At 36.0% G+C, this 17,934-nt stretch overlaps 1 protein-coding gene across 6 annotated transcripts in view; it reads left to right on the top strand.

The window, feature by feature from the left end:
- Positions 1-17,934, top strand: part of DNAJC13 (DnaJ heat shock protein family (Hsp40) member C13) — a 115,288-nt gene that overhangs the window by 57,480 nt on the left and 39,874 nt on the right. For all 6 annotated transcript variants that reach the window (XR_008619089.1, XM_007116577.4, XM_055089772.1 and 3 more), the window contains 11 exons: positions 806-909; positions 995-1,154; positions 2,422-2,484; positions 3,845-3,946; positions 5,405-5,509; positions 7,150-7,352; positions 8,650-8,734; positions 11,403-11,557; positions 12,841-12,886; positions 14,785-14,939; positions 16,594-16,795. Coding sequence is in view for 5 of the 6 variants with exons in the window: in XM_007116577.4 (XP_007116639.1) it covers positions 806-909; positions 995-1,154; positions 2,422-2,484; positions 3,845-3,946; positions 5,405-5,509; positions 7,150-7,352; positions 8,650-8,734; positions 11,403-11,557; positions 12,841-12,886; positions 14,785-14,939; positions 16,594-16,795 (1,380 nt within the window). In the remaining variant the exon portion in view is untranslated. The remainder of the gene's footprint in view (positions 1-805; positions 910-994; positions 1,155-2,421; positions 2,485-3,844; positions 3,947-5,404; positions 5,510-7,149; positions 7,353-8,649; positions 8,735-11,402; positions 11,558-12,840; positions 12,887-14,784; positions 14,940-16,593; positions 16,796-17,934) is intronic.

Here is a 17,934-nt window from a genome sequence, read left to right as displayed (position 1 = left end):
GAACCCGGTTCCCCTGCATCGGCAGGCGGACGCGCAACCACTGCGCCACCAGGGAAGCCCCGTCCCCTTATATTCTTAATAAATGGAGTTGAACAAATTAAAACTCAGAATTTATAGGTAAAAAATGAAATGGATATACATATATATTTGATTTTGTATAGTTTATATTTTTAGAAAACAGCTGTTTTAGGCTTTGGAAAAAGAGTTTTGATAATCTAGTTAAGAAATTCATTTTTACAGCTGCTTGCAAATCTGTGCTTGAGACAAACCCCAGTTCCCAATCAGGGGCTACTCCCTCACATATCTCTTCCAGTGTGTAACCTGGAGTAATTGTACATACAGAGAATGAATACTGTATAAAAATGTACCATAAAATGTAGTTGATGTCTTGGGAGATCAGGGAAGACCTGAAGTGCCTTGTGTGAGTTTGGCAAACTGTGTGTAGTGTGGGCTCATTTACTTCTTGCTTGATTGTAGCCAGCCGAGAAGGGAAGGAAGCACGTTATCCTTTAATGGTGTTTTTAGTGTTTTCTTCCCTTAAGTCTTCATGGACACCTTATAGTTTTGTGACAGTTTTTATCAGCAAGTTTTACATTCATAAAATTAGTGTGTAATTCTGACTCTTGACATTTAATGAATTACCAGATATTTTAAGAAGTGACAGATTTTTTTTTTTTGTTAAAGGCTGTCTCATCAAGAAAAGAAAAAAACTCTGAACAGAAAGAATTTTAGAAGTGATTATGGGAAAATTGCCCCAAAAAAGTATTGTAAACTAAAATAATGTAATTTGCTTTTATTAATAAAGGTTAAATATGAGTGCTTGGCAGAGGAAATCAAAATAGGAGATTATTACCTGAGATTACTATTGGAGGAAGATGAGAATGAAGACAGTGGATCAATTAAGAGATCGTAAGCTACTCTTCATATCTTGTTATGTTTGTTTTTACTGTTAGTTTCATGGCTAATTCCATTGTGAACTTTTTTTTAAATCTAGGTATGAGTTTTTCAATGAGCTTTATCATCGTTTCCTGCTCACCCCAAAAGTAAACATGAAGTGTTTATGTTTACAAGCCCTTGCTATTGTTTATGGCAGATGTCATGAAGAAATAGGACCTTTTACAGATACAAGATATATCATTGGAATGTTAGAGAGGGTAAGGATATCATTAAAAAATAACTGCTACTTGATTGTGTCATTGGAGTATATGTTAAATTTTCAAAGCTAAATTTAAGTTCTATTTGATCACATCGTTGCCATAACTTTCTACATGAGTTTTTTCTGTAATTTACAATATACTTCTTTAAATAAAAGTTAGATGAACAGGAAAATGACTAATGGGTTAGCGTTTGTCCATGTTGGTTTATTTTTTTCAGTTGCTGCTTTTGAACATCTTTAGCGACCTATTTGCCAATCTTTAATTTAAGTATGGATGAGCTGGACAGGTGTGTAAAAGAAATAGTGACTTTTAGAGTTGAATGTTCTTTTTCAATGGACATTTTGGAAAAATCTTAAATGATGCTAGCACACTAAACTTCAAAGTGTGAAAATAAACTTTTTAGAACTACAATGATAAAGAAAGGGAACCTTGAGTTAGCACAGTTTTGGGGGGGGGGGTTTTTTTTTTAATTTAATAAAGTTTGTCATTTAACATTTCAGCAAGGTGGGAGAAGAACAAACTGATCAATTCATCCATTATACAGCTCAAATTTGAGTGTTACTTACCTATATACACTTTATTCTTTCATTTGTGTTTACATTCCTCTTACATTTAACAATTTAAATTTCAGTGAACAGACAGAATCATTTCACCAATTTTTAAAATGGTCATCAGTGCTTGCTATAATTGCCTTAACTGTCAGTCATGCTTTGTGGATTAGAAAACTGGTTCTGAATAAGTTTACAAAACACACCCAGGAAATAACCAGATGAAAACCCTTATTTTTTGCTGTTACACCAGATTTCACTATTGAATTCTAATTCACTCTTACTCCAGTGAACTGAGTACTTGTGGCATAGCATTTGTATTTTAGGCAGTTACATTTTTTCCTTCTTGTGTTCATGATGATGTGATTTATGTGAAACATCACTTATCAATTCTTTAGAATTTTTACTTAACTTGGGAGTATTATTTGGGCCAATTCTTTCATTTACTTCAATTTTTATGTACATTCTTAAAGCTATGTATTAATCTGTTTGTGACTTAAAATATCTGCCTTTCTAGGGAAATTAAATAAGGTTTATAAAATTACAGAGAATGTAAGACATTGAGGAATTGCAATAATTGACAGTTTTCTCTGATTTTCTTTGTTTACAAGATGACTTTACTTCTTTTTGGCTGTTGGTTGATTTTGTCCAGTGATGGTAATGTCTTAATTTCTGTTTCTATTTACTTCTGACTAAATTCTCATTTATTTCAATAGTGCACAGATAAACTTGAACGAGATAGGTTGATCCTCTTCCTTAACAAGTTGATCCTTAATAAGGTACAGTATCTTGCATAAATATGCTGTTATTTCCAAGTTAAGTCACATGAATGTAACAAAGATAAATGATTACAGTTTGACTTAATTATCAAGACATGGTTCTTGTCTTATCTTCTCCTTTTGCTCTCAACTCTTGAAGGGAAAAGTTTTTGCCAAATATTCATTTTTGAAACCAACACTGACTTGCTTAATTTTATTCTCACTTTTAGTAAATAATGCAGATGTTTTTAAATGAAATAAAATGAATAAGTCCTAGGAAATTTTAATTTAAATGATAATCTCTTCCAAACTTCTAAGAAATTACCAGTTTTTATCTTGCTTACAAAAACAAACTGGAACTTTAAAAAGTTTTTTAATGTACTGGATTCTATTTCTGAGTACAGAATATTTATTAACAAAAAGACATTGGAAAAATGCAGGATAATTGTAGAACCAGAGAGTTTATCCTGGGTGTCATTCCTGTCAGGCTTTAATTTGTTTATTTTTATTTTATTTTGTTTTGCTCAGAATATATTTAAGTAAAAATTCTTTTTATTCTTTTTAAAATTAATTTAATTAATTAATTAATTTTCGGCTGCATTGGATCTTCATTGCTGCACATGGGCTTTCTCTGTTTGTGGAGAGCGGGGGCTACTCTTCATTGCAGTGTGCGGGCATCTCATTGTGGTGGCTTCTCTTGTTGGGGAGCATGGGCTCTAGGCGTGTGGGCTTCAGTAGTTGCGGCATGTGGGCTCAGTAGCTGTGGCTCACGGGCTCTAGAGAGAGTGCAGGCTCAGTAGTTGTGGCACATGGGCTTAGTTGCTCCGCAGCAGGTGGGATCTTCCCAGACCAGGGCTTGAACCCATATCCCCTGCATTGGCAGGCAGATTCTTAACCACTGCACCACCAGGGAAGCCCAAGTAAAAATTATTTATATGATCTCTCTGTAATATAGTTTTGCCTTTTTTTTTTTTTTTTTTTTTTTTTTGTGGTACGCGGGCCTTTCACTGTTGTGGCCTCTCCCGTTGCGGAGCACAGGCTCCGGACGCGCAGGCTCAGCGGCCATGGCTCATGGGCCCAGCCGCTCCGCGGCATGTGGTATCCTCCCAGACCGGGGCACGAACCCATGTCCCCTGCATCGGCAGGCAGACTCTAAACCACTGTGCCACCAGGGAAGTCCTAGTTTTGCCTTTTTAATTTTTATCTAAATTTATGCTTTCTTGAACACAAAATCCTGAAAATATTGAGTAATACCAGTTATGTGCCAGTTTTTCCAAAGAGATTCCAAATATTCTCTTCTTTGAGAGCCTTTTAGGTAGTAATATCTATTTGAGAGAAAGATTTTAAATTATGTAAACATAATTTTTTTTCTGTCTTCCAGAAAAATGTTAAGGACCTCATGGATTCAAATGGAATTAGAATCCTTGTGGACTTGCTTACCCTTGCACATCTCCATGTAAACCGAGCTACAGTACCACTGCAAGTATGTATGCTTATCTAGATTTTATAAGTTTAACATTCTTTGAGTACAAATTTAGGATCAAAAGAATCATACAAATCTGAAAATATGTCAGGGTGTCTGGCTATGAATCTACTTCTCTAATAACTATGATAGTACTAATGCTTGGGAGATTAAGTCACACACACCAAAAGTGAAATAACCAAAATGGACAATGATGATCCAGTTTTATTTTTCTGATATCTCTTTTTTCTTTTAAAGTAACTGCATCTCTAATGTGGCTTATTTTGAGGCAATATGTCCTTTAGGATTTAAACTGAATCCATCAGTTATGTAACTAGAACATTCAGCATTGACATCCACTGAGAGTATACTTTGCCTTGAGGAATCTGGAGGCCTTATTGAAACCAGTCAGTAAGAGGACAGAGCTGCAGGTCTCTACCTAAAGGCCTCTTCTGATACCTAACTTTTAGAAGGGATCTATACTTGGCTCATTGGTGATATTTTTGGTGTTAATGTTAAATTTTTGTTTAATCTCCTTGTTTGAGGAGCTGTGTCATGTTTTGGCAAAATTGTATACAAAAGTGCTATTTGAATAATAGGACATGGCGTTTTCTATTATCAGGTACAAATAATAGTAATCATAATGCTTGTATTATAGTGTACCAGATACTGTTCTGGTACACATAATATATTAACTCTTTAAACCCCACAACAGCCCTCCCATTTTACAGATGAGGAAAGTGAGGAACAGAGAGTATGTTGTCCAGGGTCACCTAATAAAGGACAGAGCCAGAGTTAGAACTTGGAAATCTATGCTTTTAACCACTTTCCTATAGCTCTCCATATGAATCTAACTGAAAGCTGATGGTAATGAGGGTATTTAAAATCATGTTTTAATAAAATATACTAAGTGCATAAAAATTCTAGATTCTTACAAACATTGATATATGAAATTATAAGAATTATCTGTCATGAGGGTAGTAAATTGAAAGTAAGTGTTTAAAACCACTAAAAACTTTCCTGTTAGCATTTTAACTCTTTGATCTCAGGTATTTATTGAAACTTTTAGTTGGAGTGAGTTTTTTTCTTTCAAAAGAACTTTAGTATTTTTGAGCATTGTGGTTTTGGTTAATGATATATGTTTGATTATATAGCTATTTGCAGTATTCTTTGCTACTAAAATTTTAGTGTCCTGAGAATTTATTAATGACCATCTGGAATATAGATGTCTTAGAATTTAGCTTAGATTGCCAAGTGAATTTAGGAAACTGTTTACTTCAAATGCATAATAAGGAAGTAGCATTTTTGGACTATTAGCTTAGGCATCTAATCCTTAACTCTTAAAATCGGATCACTTAAAATTTTAGATGGATTTCTAAAGAAATGTAAACTCAAGAAATTAGTACTGTGTAACTTTTTATGACATCTGCCCCCTTAGATTTCTGCCTTGAAAAGTAACTTAATCTTTTTAAAACTTAGAGCAATGTAATCGAAGCTGCTCCAAATATGAAAAGAGAGAGTGAAAAGGAATGGTACTTTGGCAATGCAGACAAAGAAAGAAGTGGCCCATATGGATTTCATGAGGTATGTGTTTTGGAGAAACTTTTCATGGAAGTCTTAGCCATTTTTTATGTCCTCCTGATAGCACATATAGAGATGTGGAATATTTTAAATCTATGATTTGATTTACTGTCATCAGCTCCAAGGACTCTGCCATTCTATTTCCACATAAAGGACGAGATGACTTGTATTTCTAGACAGACACACACACAAAATCATGTCTTCAAATCTTACTGTTTAAAAGCTGTTGTTATGACACTGCTAATTATTAGAGAAATACAAATCAAAACTGCAATGAGATACCACCTCATACCAGTCAGAATGGACATCATTAAAAAGTCTACAAATAACATTTGCTAGAGAGGGTGTGGAGAAAAGGGAACACTCCTACACTGTTGGTGGGAATGTAAGCTGGTACAGCCACTGTGGAAAACAGTGTGGAGGTTCCTCAAAAAACTAAAAACAGAGTTGCCATATGATCCAGCAATCCCACTCCTGGGCATATATCCGGACAAAGCTATAATTCAAATAGATATGTGCACCCCTATGTTTATAGCAGCACTGTTCACAATAGCCAAGACTTGGAAACAACCTAAATGTCCACTGACAGTTGAATGGATAAAGAAGATGTGGTACATATATACAATGGAATATTACTCAGCCATAAAAAAGAACAAAATAATGCCATTTGCAGCAACATGGGTGCAACTAGAGATTATCATACTAAGTGAAGTAAGTCAGAAAGAGAAAGATACCTATGATACCACTTGTATGTGGAATCTAAAATATTATATAAATGAACTTATTTATGAAACAAACAGATTCACAGTCATAGAGAACAGACTTGTAGTTGCCAAGGGGGAGGGGGAGTGGGGGGAGGGATGGAGTGGGAGTTTGGGGTTATCAGATGCAAACTAGTATATGTAGAATGAATAAACAAGGTCCTACTGTATAGCACAGGGAACTATATTCAATGTTCTGGGATAAACCATAATGGAAAAGAATATAAAAAAAATGTATAGATGTATAACTGAATCACTTTGCTGTATAGCAGAAATTAACGCATTATAAACAACTATACTTCAATTAAAAAATAATTAATTAAAAAATTAAAAATAAAATAAAAGTTATGGAAGTAGCGCTCAGGTTTTTAATGACTTTTGTATAATAATTATGTAAAGCTATAATGCTTCTTTATGGTATGAACAGGTAGGTTTTAACATACAGTCTTAAATTCATTGAAAATTGTCTATACAGTCCAAGGGCAATTTCCGTCTTAATTAACATCTGGTGATGTTTGGTCCTGCCAACTTGGCTTCCAATTCTTGGCTTCCCAGGCTCAGTCGGAATTTAGTCAAAGATAGTTTTATAGATGACCAGCCTTCCACTTATATATAATTTGGTTGCTTTATACTCTGCCCATGGTGTTTATTCTTTCCAGTGTTCCTTATGCTCTGCAGTTTGGCCAACTAAATGGTTATTTTCTATTAGCAGCCAAATTTGAGTTCCTGAAGGCCTGTCAACAGAAGTCTGTTGTTTTCTAATAGTGAATTTGCATGTGTATTTCATAATTCAGTTTGTATTTTCTGTAAAATAGAAAACATTAGCAAACCTTTCCATTTTGTTTGGTCTGCTTGTAATAATGATGCCTTCCATTCATTTAGATGCAAGAATTGTGGACCAAAGGAATGTTAAATGCAAAAACCAGATGCTGGGCTCAAGGCATGGATGGATGGCGACCACTTCAGGCAATACCCCAGCTTAAGTGGTGTCTGTTAGCCAGTGGGCAGGCTGTACTAAATGAAACTGACCTTGCTACCCTTATATTGAACATGTTGATCACAATGTGTGGATATTTTCCAAGCAGGTAAAATGTAATTGAACATTTCCGTGGTTAACAAGGACTCTAAAACATCTTGTTCTCCCCATTTGTATGGGTGCTTGCTAAGGCATGGGATTGTTCTAGTGACTTAGAGCAAAGGTTTTCTATTTGTGGCTTTGGGGGAATGCTGCTTTGGATTTTGGAGCTTTTTAAAACAAGGTATAAAGAAATAATTTGCAAATTTTATTGATAAAGTAAGCTAAAAAGCAACTTTCTCTGGGAAACTTCAAATAATGTTACAAAATTGAGGCTTACTAGCAGCTCTCTAGCAACAGTAACAATTGTCATATTCATTGAATCAGGTATGAAAGTTTTGAAATGAACACTCTGTAGTTCATAGACCAGTGGTGAGTGCCTAGTGCCTGCTTCTGATCTGTTAGGTTAGCCTCTCCTGGTTTAAGAACATGAATCTAGGCCCACATCTTGCCCTGCTTGACTAGTGAAGGTGAGACTTTGTTATCCAGTGATAGTCATAATTATAACCCTTGCATGGAACTTTCCAATCTGTCAAACTTTTCAATCAAAATTTGCATATAGGGCTTCCCTGGTGGCGCAGTGGTTGAGAATCCGCCTGCCGATGCAGGGGACATGGGTTCGTGCCTCAGTCCGGGAAGATCCCACATGCTGCGGAGTGGCTAGGCCCATGAGCCATGGCCGCTGAGCCTGTGCATCCAGAGCCTGTGCTCCGCAATGGGAGAGGCCCGCGTACAGAAAAAAAAAAAAAAAAAAATTGCATATATATCATCTTGTTTTATTACTATAGTAAAGATACTTTGTGATGGAATTTAATGAGTAATTGTTAATTTTATAGCATTCAAGGCTTTTATAGTTCCAGTTCTCTTTAAAATTCAGATCAGGCTTAAAAACATAAAATTAGTATTTAGAAGTAATGTAGCACTAAAATTGAGGCTACACTTGGAAAATACTGAGAGTAGTTAAATTAAGGTTTACATTTATTGAAAAAGTTTGATATGCCCTTTGGGGGGAATATCCACTGACAGTGTGTTGGAAAACACCAAGTTTAAATAATAAATAAGAGTCTCTGGCTGTTCTAGGGTACTGTTTTTCAAGGAAATCTTATGGAAGGAAATGAAGTCATATTAAGCAGCCAAATAGATTTAAACCAAAATACCTAATCATGTTCCCAGCTGTATGAGAGCTTAGTCTTCATTAACAAAAATGTAAGGTAACATGCTTCATGCCTAGTAGAATATCATATGCTCTGAACATACAAATTTTAATAAATATATTAAATGGTGACCATAAAAAAATGTTTTTCTAGGGATCAAGATAATGCCATCATTCGACCTTTACCTAGAGTGAAAAGGCTGCTGTCAGACAATGCTTGCCTTCCCCATATTATTCAGGTAAGTTACTTTTATGTTATAAATAGGAACAGTATTTTAAGAATCATTTTCCCTTATTTAACTTTATAGTGAGCCCCAGTCTTTGTCTTATTGTAGTCTGTTCCATTTTCAAAAAGCCTGAATTATACTTACCTCACTTACTCCTAACTGAGTTGATATTCTGAATATACTGTGGAAGGTTGTGTATCCAAGAGCCTAGACATGGGAAGCTTCCAGGCTCCAGAATTATTCTCAAAGGTTTTATTTATTATCTGTTCTTAAAAATCACAACATTGTAATAACTGAAAGGTGACAGTTTGTGGTGCATGTTGATGTGGTTAGGGGTACTGGGAAGCACACCAGCATCCCACAGATGTGGACATGGTGGGTTATATCTTAAGAAATAGTTACAGCAGTCATGTCAGCTTGCCTCAGAGTGTTTGAGTCTTCTCAGTTATATGTTTTCATGGATAACAGCTAATCCAAAGCATTGAGTTGAAATTATGTAGGATATACTAAGTATCTTTTCTTTCTTTCTTATTGTTATTCTGCTTTTTGGGAATTAAGCTACTTAAACTCCAGATGAGCCCTAAGTCAGGTCGCAGAGATGTCAGGTCACAGAGATGTCAGGTCACTGTTTCTCTCCTGTCTATAGATTATTCTGTCAAATCTAATTTTTTTATATTAACCACACATGGTGTGGCTTTAAAATATGTCAGTAACTTGTGCCATTTGTATCTCTCAGTTGTACGTTGGTGTGAAAAGGGAGAGGAGAGTTACTCAGTATATTTTTACATTCACCAATAGTGAAAGTCACTGGTAATGAAAATGGCTTCTGAATATGACAGTGCCTTATCAACTTTTAAAAGAATTTTCCCCAACTTCTGTTATTTAAGTATACCAGCATTTCAACATTTGTGTGCTTTTCTGTTGTGGGCATTTCTTTTCAGAGGCTTAAATGAAAGCCACTACCACCCTGGCCTATGTGTGTCTGCAGCTGCATATGTGAGGTGGTACAAGGAGAGGGATTTGTTTTCTATCCCGGCCTCTCTCCTGTAGAGAAAGGACGGTGCCTAGATCTCTCTCTGCCAAACATTTTCCCAAGACTTATGAAACTGAAAGGAAAGAAGTAAATGCAAGCAAGGTTGAATTTCGGGCCAGGGAGGATTGACTGAAAAACAGATTTTAAGAGATGTGGTCAGTGTAACATGAAACTTTGGGGGGAAGATTATTTTATTTAACAAAGATTTTTAATAGTAACTGAACAAGTAGGATGATTGAAGAAATTTATTGATAAACCTAGCTGCTTTTAACAGTATATGCCTCCCATATTTTTTTGTACTGAGTTCAAAAAAACATTTCTTAGAAGCTGTTTTTGTTTTCACTTAATTTTCTATATTCTGGGATGCCTTATTCTTGCTAAGCACAGTTAGGCAGTTGTAGTGGTTTTTAGGAACACTATCTATCTACATTGCTTGGTACAGATTTCTGTACATAATTTGACTGTAAGAGCAATCACCAGTTTTACCATCTGATACAGCTCCAGAATTTTTGGAGTCGTCTAAGATACAGTGAATGAATGTTCTAGGTTTTCTAATATAGTCACAATTTCAAATATTCTAGGTTGTTGACTGTTAATTCCTGTATTTTTGTTAGAGTGATGTCAAGTCTTAAACACAAACACCATTAACGCTAGGGAAAATCCTGTGTTATTATATCTCAGTTTTTCTTTTGTAAAGTATATCATAGTACTGTTTTACTATGTATAATCTAAATACCTTGTTGAATAGGTAAGACACCAAAAACAGAGAAATTTAAATTACTTACTTAAAGACATATGGCTATTCAGTCTTATACACTGAATCTAGAACTTTGACCCCTAATCTGAGCTAGTACTTGTTATTGTAATTTTTTACTGGTAGCATTTGACTCCAAATTGGGAATTCTTCAGAAGTAAGTGTTTATAGGAAATTGAAATGCCACTTTTATTAAAGAAATTTAATAAGTTTTATCTTATCAGGTGTTTAGTCATAGCAATACTGTATCTTTTTTTTATTAGCCCAGATTCATTCCAGTGATCCCAGATAGTTCCTTCAGTATTGCTAGCTCAGATTTCTGTAAACCACATCTCTTGGTACTTTCTGGTAGTGGCACTACTGGTATTTGGTTACCCTCTTGCCTTGTACCTCACTTGTAGATCTATTTTTTAGTGCTGTTTCACTGAAAGCTGTTCTCTGCTCAGCTCTTTGAGTTCTCAGATAGTCTTCAGAGGATGCTTCATTTCAAATCAACTGACCTGAAACTAACCCAAAGGGTAGCTACTTTTTTTTTTCTTCTTTTGTCATTAACAGAGAAGTCCATTCAGGAAGATTCCTGCACAGGAAATAATTTTATCTATAATCATGACAAAGCAGCTTGAGGCATGTTTGCACTTTTTATGAATAAGTTTTGATCAATTCTTTATTAATATTTTACTATCTCTGCATTAAATGCTATAAAATATTTTTCAAATCTGTTTAGAACCTGGTAGACAAGCATACTGAGTCTGATTTTTATTTTGTTACACTACTTATGAGAAACTGTAACCCCAGCACATGAAATGCTTAAACCTAAGATGAATGGTGATGTTGCAAGTTGTTTACAGCCCAATAACCAAAGACATTTTATTTCTTTTTTTTTTTTTTTTTAGCTATTGCTGACCTTTGACCCCATCCTTGTTGAGAAGGTTGCAGTTTTGTTATATCGTATTACGCAAGATAACCCACAGTTACCTCGACTTTATCTTAGTGGAGTATTTTTCTTTATCATGATGTATACAGGTTCCAATGTGCTTCCTGTTGCTCGGTAAGAGCTCTAGTGATAATCTATTTGAAATTACTTGAATTGTACATGGACAGATTTATTAAATTAAATTTTTGTGAGCATATCATTGCATTTATTAAATTTTTCATTATAAGAGCTGTTTATATGTCTGAAAATTTGAAAGTTAGAAGAATAGGGGAGGACTTCCCTGGTGGCACAATGGTTAAGAATCTGCCTGCCAATGAAGGGGACATGGGTTCGAGCCCTGGTCTGGGAAGATCCCACATGCAACAGCGCAACTGAGCCCTTGCACCACAACTACTGAGCTTGCGCTCTAGAGCCCACGAGCCACAACTAGTGAGCCCACGTGCCGCAACTACTGAAGCCATGTGCCTAGAGCCCGTGCTCCGCAACAAGAGAATCCACTGCAATGAGAAGCCCACGCACCGCAACGAAGAGTAGCTCCTGCTCACCACAGCTAGAGAAAGCCCACGCACAGCAACGAAGACCCAACGCAGCCAAAAATAAATAAATTAAAAAAAGAAAAAAGAATAGGGGAAAAATAATTGAGAATTACACCATTTTACCACATCTAACATAAGAATTGTATCATCATCTAGTATTTTAATCATACAGATTTAATATAACTATATTCATATGATATACAGTTTTACATTTTGCTTTTTTCTTAAAATGGAGTAATTTTTTTATATTATTACATAACTAATATGACCATAATTTAAATTTTTTTCTAATTCATTTAAGTTCTTGCCTTAATTAGAAATTAAACTGTTTAGGGCTTCCCTGGTGGCGCAGTGGTTGCGCGTCCGCCTGCCGATGCAGGGGAACCGGGTTCGCGCCCCGGTCTGGGAGGATCCCACATGCCGCGGAGTGGCTGGGCCCATGAGCCATGGCCGCTGGGCCTGCGCGTCCGGAGCCTGTGCTCCGCAACGGGAGAGGCCACAACAGAGGAAGGCCCGCATACCACAAAAAAAAAAAAAAAAAAAAGAAAGAAATTAAACTGTTTGGGAATATGGATTTACAAGTTGCCTTTTGTGGCTCTTATTTACATATAAAAGATCTGGTCTTAAACAACAAGGTCCTATGTATAGCACAGAGCACTATATTCAATATCCTATGATAAAACATAATGGAAAAGAATATTAAAAAAAGAATGTCTATATGTGTATGAGTCACTTTGCTGTACAGCAGAGACTGGCACAACATTATAAATCAACTAAAAAAAAAAAATCTGGTCTTAGAAAACTAAGGTTACTAAATCTAAATCAGTTCCTATACCTGATAAGTAATTTTTTTTTCCCTAGATTTTTGAAGTACACACATACCAAACAGGCTTTCAAGTCAGAGGAGGTAAGGCAAATTAATCCTCTGAATACGTGACTTAATACTGGGGAAGCTGTCTTGGCACTAAAGTTTCCTTAGCTGTGAATTTTCCTTCCTTCCTTTCCTTATTAGCACTTGAGGGCAGGTATTGTTTTATTTTTTGCATTCCTTGTGGTACCTTGCACATAGAAAGTCTAAGCTAATATTTTTAAAATGAAAATAAATGTTGCCTATTAGAATTAATAATTAATTTGTAGATATGAATTATAACCTGACATTGCTATGAATATAATTTGTTCCCTTTGTGTAAAATTTACTTTAGTAATGTTCATAAATAATTCAGTATATATCTGAGTCTCATATAGTCAGCTCAGATTCAGTAAGACTTCCACCTTCTTTTTGTTCATATCCCAACATGTTAGAAGTGCTAAGTTTCTTTTTTGAAGCTACTTAATTTTTCAGGTGCTCTCAAGTATTCTTGCTATTTTACTGGGGAGGAAAAGTAGGAATCCAAAAAAAAGATAAGACTTATCTGGGTAGCTCTGACAAAATGTAGCTTTATACCTGCATTTTACAGAGATATTTATGGTAAACACATAACTGAATTGTGTTTGAAATTTTGTTAGGCTTTTCATGGAACATTGATTTTCAAATTTTACTGAGAGCAGAATAAACCAAAACTAGACCACTGTTTAAGAGACTAACCAAGGAATGTTACACCAGTCTGACAACAGACACAAGACCCAAACTGCATGTTTTATAGAGCAGCCAGTAAAGCCCTAGAAGGTAATCTGTCTACAGTCTAATAATACGAAAGTGATGCCCATGGAAGTATGAGTTCCATAGCTTTATACAAATAGAAAATGAGAATATAAAGTTTTAAAAAAATTTGCCCCTATTGTTACCACCTTAATGTAACATTAGGCACTTTTAATCATTCTTTTTTTTCCTTTTTTTCTGTGAAGTTATGCATATGTAATCTTTTTTTTCAAATTTTATAATATGAGAAACTCTATACATCATTTTCCCTAACAATATTTTGAATTACAGCAAAACAGTATTTGTTGATAGCAGAACTCTAGATGTAGGAATTATGAAATAATAGTATTCTAAAGAAGAAGCAATTCTTCACCCCAAAGTTTAACAGATAGTGAATTTATGGTTTTTATTAGTAAAAAGCCTGAAAATATTCATCATCTAATTTGTCTTTGCACTAAGTGGTAAAACCATGTCTAGGTTTTTTTTCCCCCATCTCTCTGTCAGATCCTAGAAGAATAAAACATCCTCAGTTTGCCTAGAAGGAAATAAGAAAAGTATTTATAGTCTTTAGGAATTTTTTCCATCAGGTAAAGAAATGAGTTTAAAAATTTAGCATGATAAGTATGAACATTATCCTGACTTCATTTGGCCAGTCAGAGAATATGGAGTTCTTAGTACAGTTAATTATAATTACTTTGTATAGAAATACTCCATCTAAATTCTAGCCACATTTCATGAGGCTAGAATTTTTTCTCAATTTTTCTGGACTTATTTTTGAAAACAGAAGCAGGTGCAGGTGAGAACTACAGCCAGCAATGTAACACAGAATAATTGATGTAAATCTTTGCAGTCTTCCTTTGTTGTTCATTACTATTATACATGGTCAGAGGCTAATTGTTCTAAATAATGTTGGCAACACCTGACCCATGAGGAGGTTAAGGCTATTGCAGGGCTAGTTCCACCTTGGAGTTCATGCCAAGCCAGTTTATACCAGACACCTTGCACTTCTCATTTTGCCATTTTTCCATCTAAATTTCAAAAGCATAAAAACAGTATGTTCCAGTTATTCTCCTTTCTTAAAATGTTCTCTAACCCCAATTCATTTATTAGAAAACTGAAAGATAACTTTAGTATTTCTGATTGCGTGTTTTTTTTTTTTTTTAAAGACGAAAGGACAAGATATTTTTCAGAGAAGTATACTTGGGCACATTCTACCAGAAGCAATGGTTTGTTACTTAGAAAATTACGAGCCTGAAAAGTTTTCTGAGATTTTTCTAGGAGAATTTGATACTCCAGAAGCAATCTGGAGCAGTGAAATGAGGTAAATAGCCAGCTGATTGTATTTTATACACAGAATCGTTGTCTCTTCCCATCTGGTTTGACTTCTGTGAAAAGATTTCCTTTCACTAGTTACATAATCTAAAGCTACGGTCGTCATTGGTGCCAAATCAAGTGACTGCTGTTGACAAGGCCCTGAGCTTTTTTCTGTTCTAAGATGATTTGACAAAATTACTGTTACCTTAATAGAGCTTTATATAAGGGTGGAGCCTATTACCACTGGTGCTTTTAGACTATGAATTAATTATGTAAGAGATATATAGGAATAAAGCCAAGGCACTCCTTCTGGGTATTTGGAAATAGAACTGTACCCCACTAATTAAAAACTATGCCCACATGGAGTGGATCAGTCTAGAGATACCCACATCATTTTAGAATGAGGGCTCCCTAGCCAGCACATATTGACCATAATCTGGAGGTTAGCAGGAGAATGCCATAGGAAAAGCCTGTTTCCACAAGAAAAAGGAGAGGCCCAGAAGCAGATGTCAGTGTCCAGGCAGGCACTGTCCAGGAAAGACTCGGCAGTTAATGGTTCCAGTGTCAAGTCTGGCTCTCTGGAGAACCCCTTGCTCTTCTTAGCTGGATGGCAGTTGATCTTCTGAGTCAGTTACTCATTCGTCTTTGGCTGACTCATTCTCACAGTGCCACCTGCTGGTCATCATTTGGCTTCTCTGATAGGTTGACCTACAGGCTTGGCATATGCTAGCCATCAATTTGAATATATTCTGTATGAATATTCATATAGAAAATTGAAAATTTTCAATTTGAAAATTCAAATTTCATATTGAAAATATTCATATTTTTCATTGGGAACAAATGTATAGGAATATGAATATGTTTATTACAGTTATTCTGTATAATATTTTTCTCTGGAGATTGCTTAGTATGAGTCTCTCATCTAAAAGACGTAGCTCTTGGGGCTTGCCTGGTGGCGCAGTGGTTGAGAGTCCGCCTGTCGATGCAGGGGACACGGGTTCGTGCCCTGGTCCAGAAAGATCCCACATGCTGCGGAGCGGCTGGGCCCGTGAGCCATGGCCGCTGAGCCTGCGCGTCCGGGGCCTGTGCTCCGCAACGGGAGAGGCCACAGCAGTGAGAGGCCCGCGTACCGCCAACGAGAGAGGCCACAGCAGTGAGAGGCCCGCGTACCGCAAAAAAAATAAAAAAATAAAAAATAAAAGATGTAGCTCTCTGTATACTGAGCAAATCAATTTTCTGCTTAGCTGAGGGCCAGATCCCAGGTTGTGCTACGTTAACTAAAATAAAGACCAGGCAGTGAGCTTCTTTGGGGTGATAGCTAACTTGATTCCGTGGCTGTGCCCTCATGCATGCAGATTCCATACCATTTGACTTTCTAACGACTGAATTTTCAATAAGAAGGGCTGGTATTATCAGCCTTTTTCTCTGTGGTCTTCTTTATAGATCGTATTACAAATAAGTTTATATCCATGGAGTGTTTTTACATAGTAAGTTTAGAATACTCTGAGTAACATTCTTACAAGCTCTCATTTTAGGCCAATAACTAAGTTATTCTGAAGAAGATCCATGTAATTACCTTGAATGATTACCTATCTTAACCTTTTCTTTAAAATAGAATAAAATAATGCCTTCATAATGCTTGGAGACTTTTCTAATTGTAGGCGCCTTATGATAGAGAAGATTGCTGCCCATCTTGCTGATTTCACACCTCGTCTTCAGAGTAACACAAGAGCACTTTATCAATATTGTCCCATCCCAGTTATCAACTACCCACAGCTAGAAAATGAACTATTTTGTAATATTTATTACCTCAAACAACTTTGTGATACACTCCGGTTTCCAGATTGGCCAATTAAAGACCCGGTAAGTCAGCAGATTAATTTTTGCCTTCTTAAACCATAAAAAAATTCTCTAATCACTTCTGGGTATTTCTTCTTTCTGTGATAAGAAGGATAATAGCTTTCTTAAATATTCCTCCTTACTTAAGCACTGTGTAGTTCAGTATATTTGGGTAAATCCCAAACTGAAAGACAGTTTTTTCAGGGAGTGTAAAAGGACTTTACAATCTTGATCTTTCGTGACAAAAACAAAACAAACTCAATTTCATGTATATAATACAATTACATACTATAATAGCTTGGTGGGAGCTCGTCTTTATAGCAGATTCATTAAGCTCACAGATGCTGGAGTTAGGCAGTCTGGGGTTGAGTTTCAGTTTAGCCATTAATGGCTCTGTATGTACATTCAGTGTACTGCTTGACTTCTCTAAGCCTCTGTTATGGTAATAGTACTACTACTACTAATAGCAGCTGTTTCATGTGGTGGTTGGTAAGATTAAGTGAGAATTCACGTTAAAAAACACAGCATATTCCTGGCACACACTGGAGGCAGTAAGTGTGACTTGCACATTTGTATAGTAGTATCTACTGTCACAGTGCCCTTGGGACCCATCCATCTTGAGCCCCTGGATACCTAGTGAAAGCCTGGAATAAAGTAGGCCTGGGTGCCCCTGTTGGTCTGTTACTATAGCAGAGGTTTTACCATTACCCTTACCATCAGAAGACTAAAGAACAATTGCCATTTGTACCACCAGGCACTGCCTCTTTACAGTGCAATGACCAAATGAAGGCAGGTAGACACTGCTGCTTGTTCCGGATTCAACATGAGGTAGTAGAAAAAGTGTGGGCTTTTTAGTCAGACCTAGGTTTGAATCCAGCTCCATCACTTATTAACTGGGAAATATGCAGCTGTCTCTCAGAACCTCAGTGTTTTCATGTATTACTGAAATTTTATACAAGAATTAAATCTGCAGTCTGTAAAGCACATACCTTCTTGGCACATAGGCATGCAGCAAATATTAGCTCTTTTCTTCTCACCCCTACCCAGACTCCCTTGTGTTCACTATCCCTTATGTTTGTTTGAATACCAGCATACCAGTAATTATGTTAGATCACCTTGAGAAGCATGCCATCATATACTGCTTCCTCTCTTACTACAGTGAA

This window comes from Physeter macrocephalus, chromosome 1, assembly GCF_002837175.3.
Source record: "Physeter macrocephalus isolate SW-GA chromosome 1, ASM283717v5, whole genome shotgun sequence".
In the NCBI taxonomy this organism is placed as follows: Eukaryota; Metazoa; Chordata; class Mammalia; order Artiodactyla; family Physeteridae; genus Physeter; species Physeter macrocephalus.
This window is presented reverse-complemented; position numbering and strand designations above follow the sequence as displayed.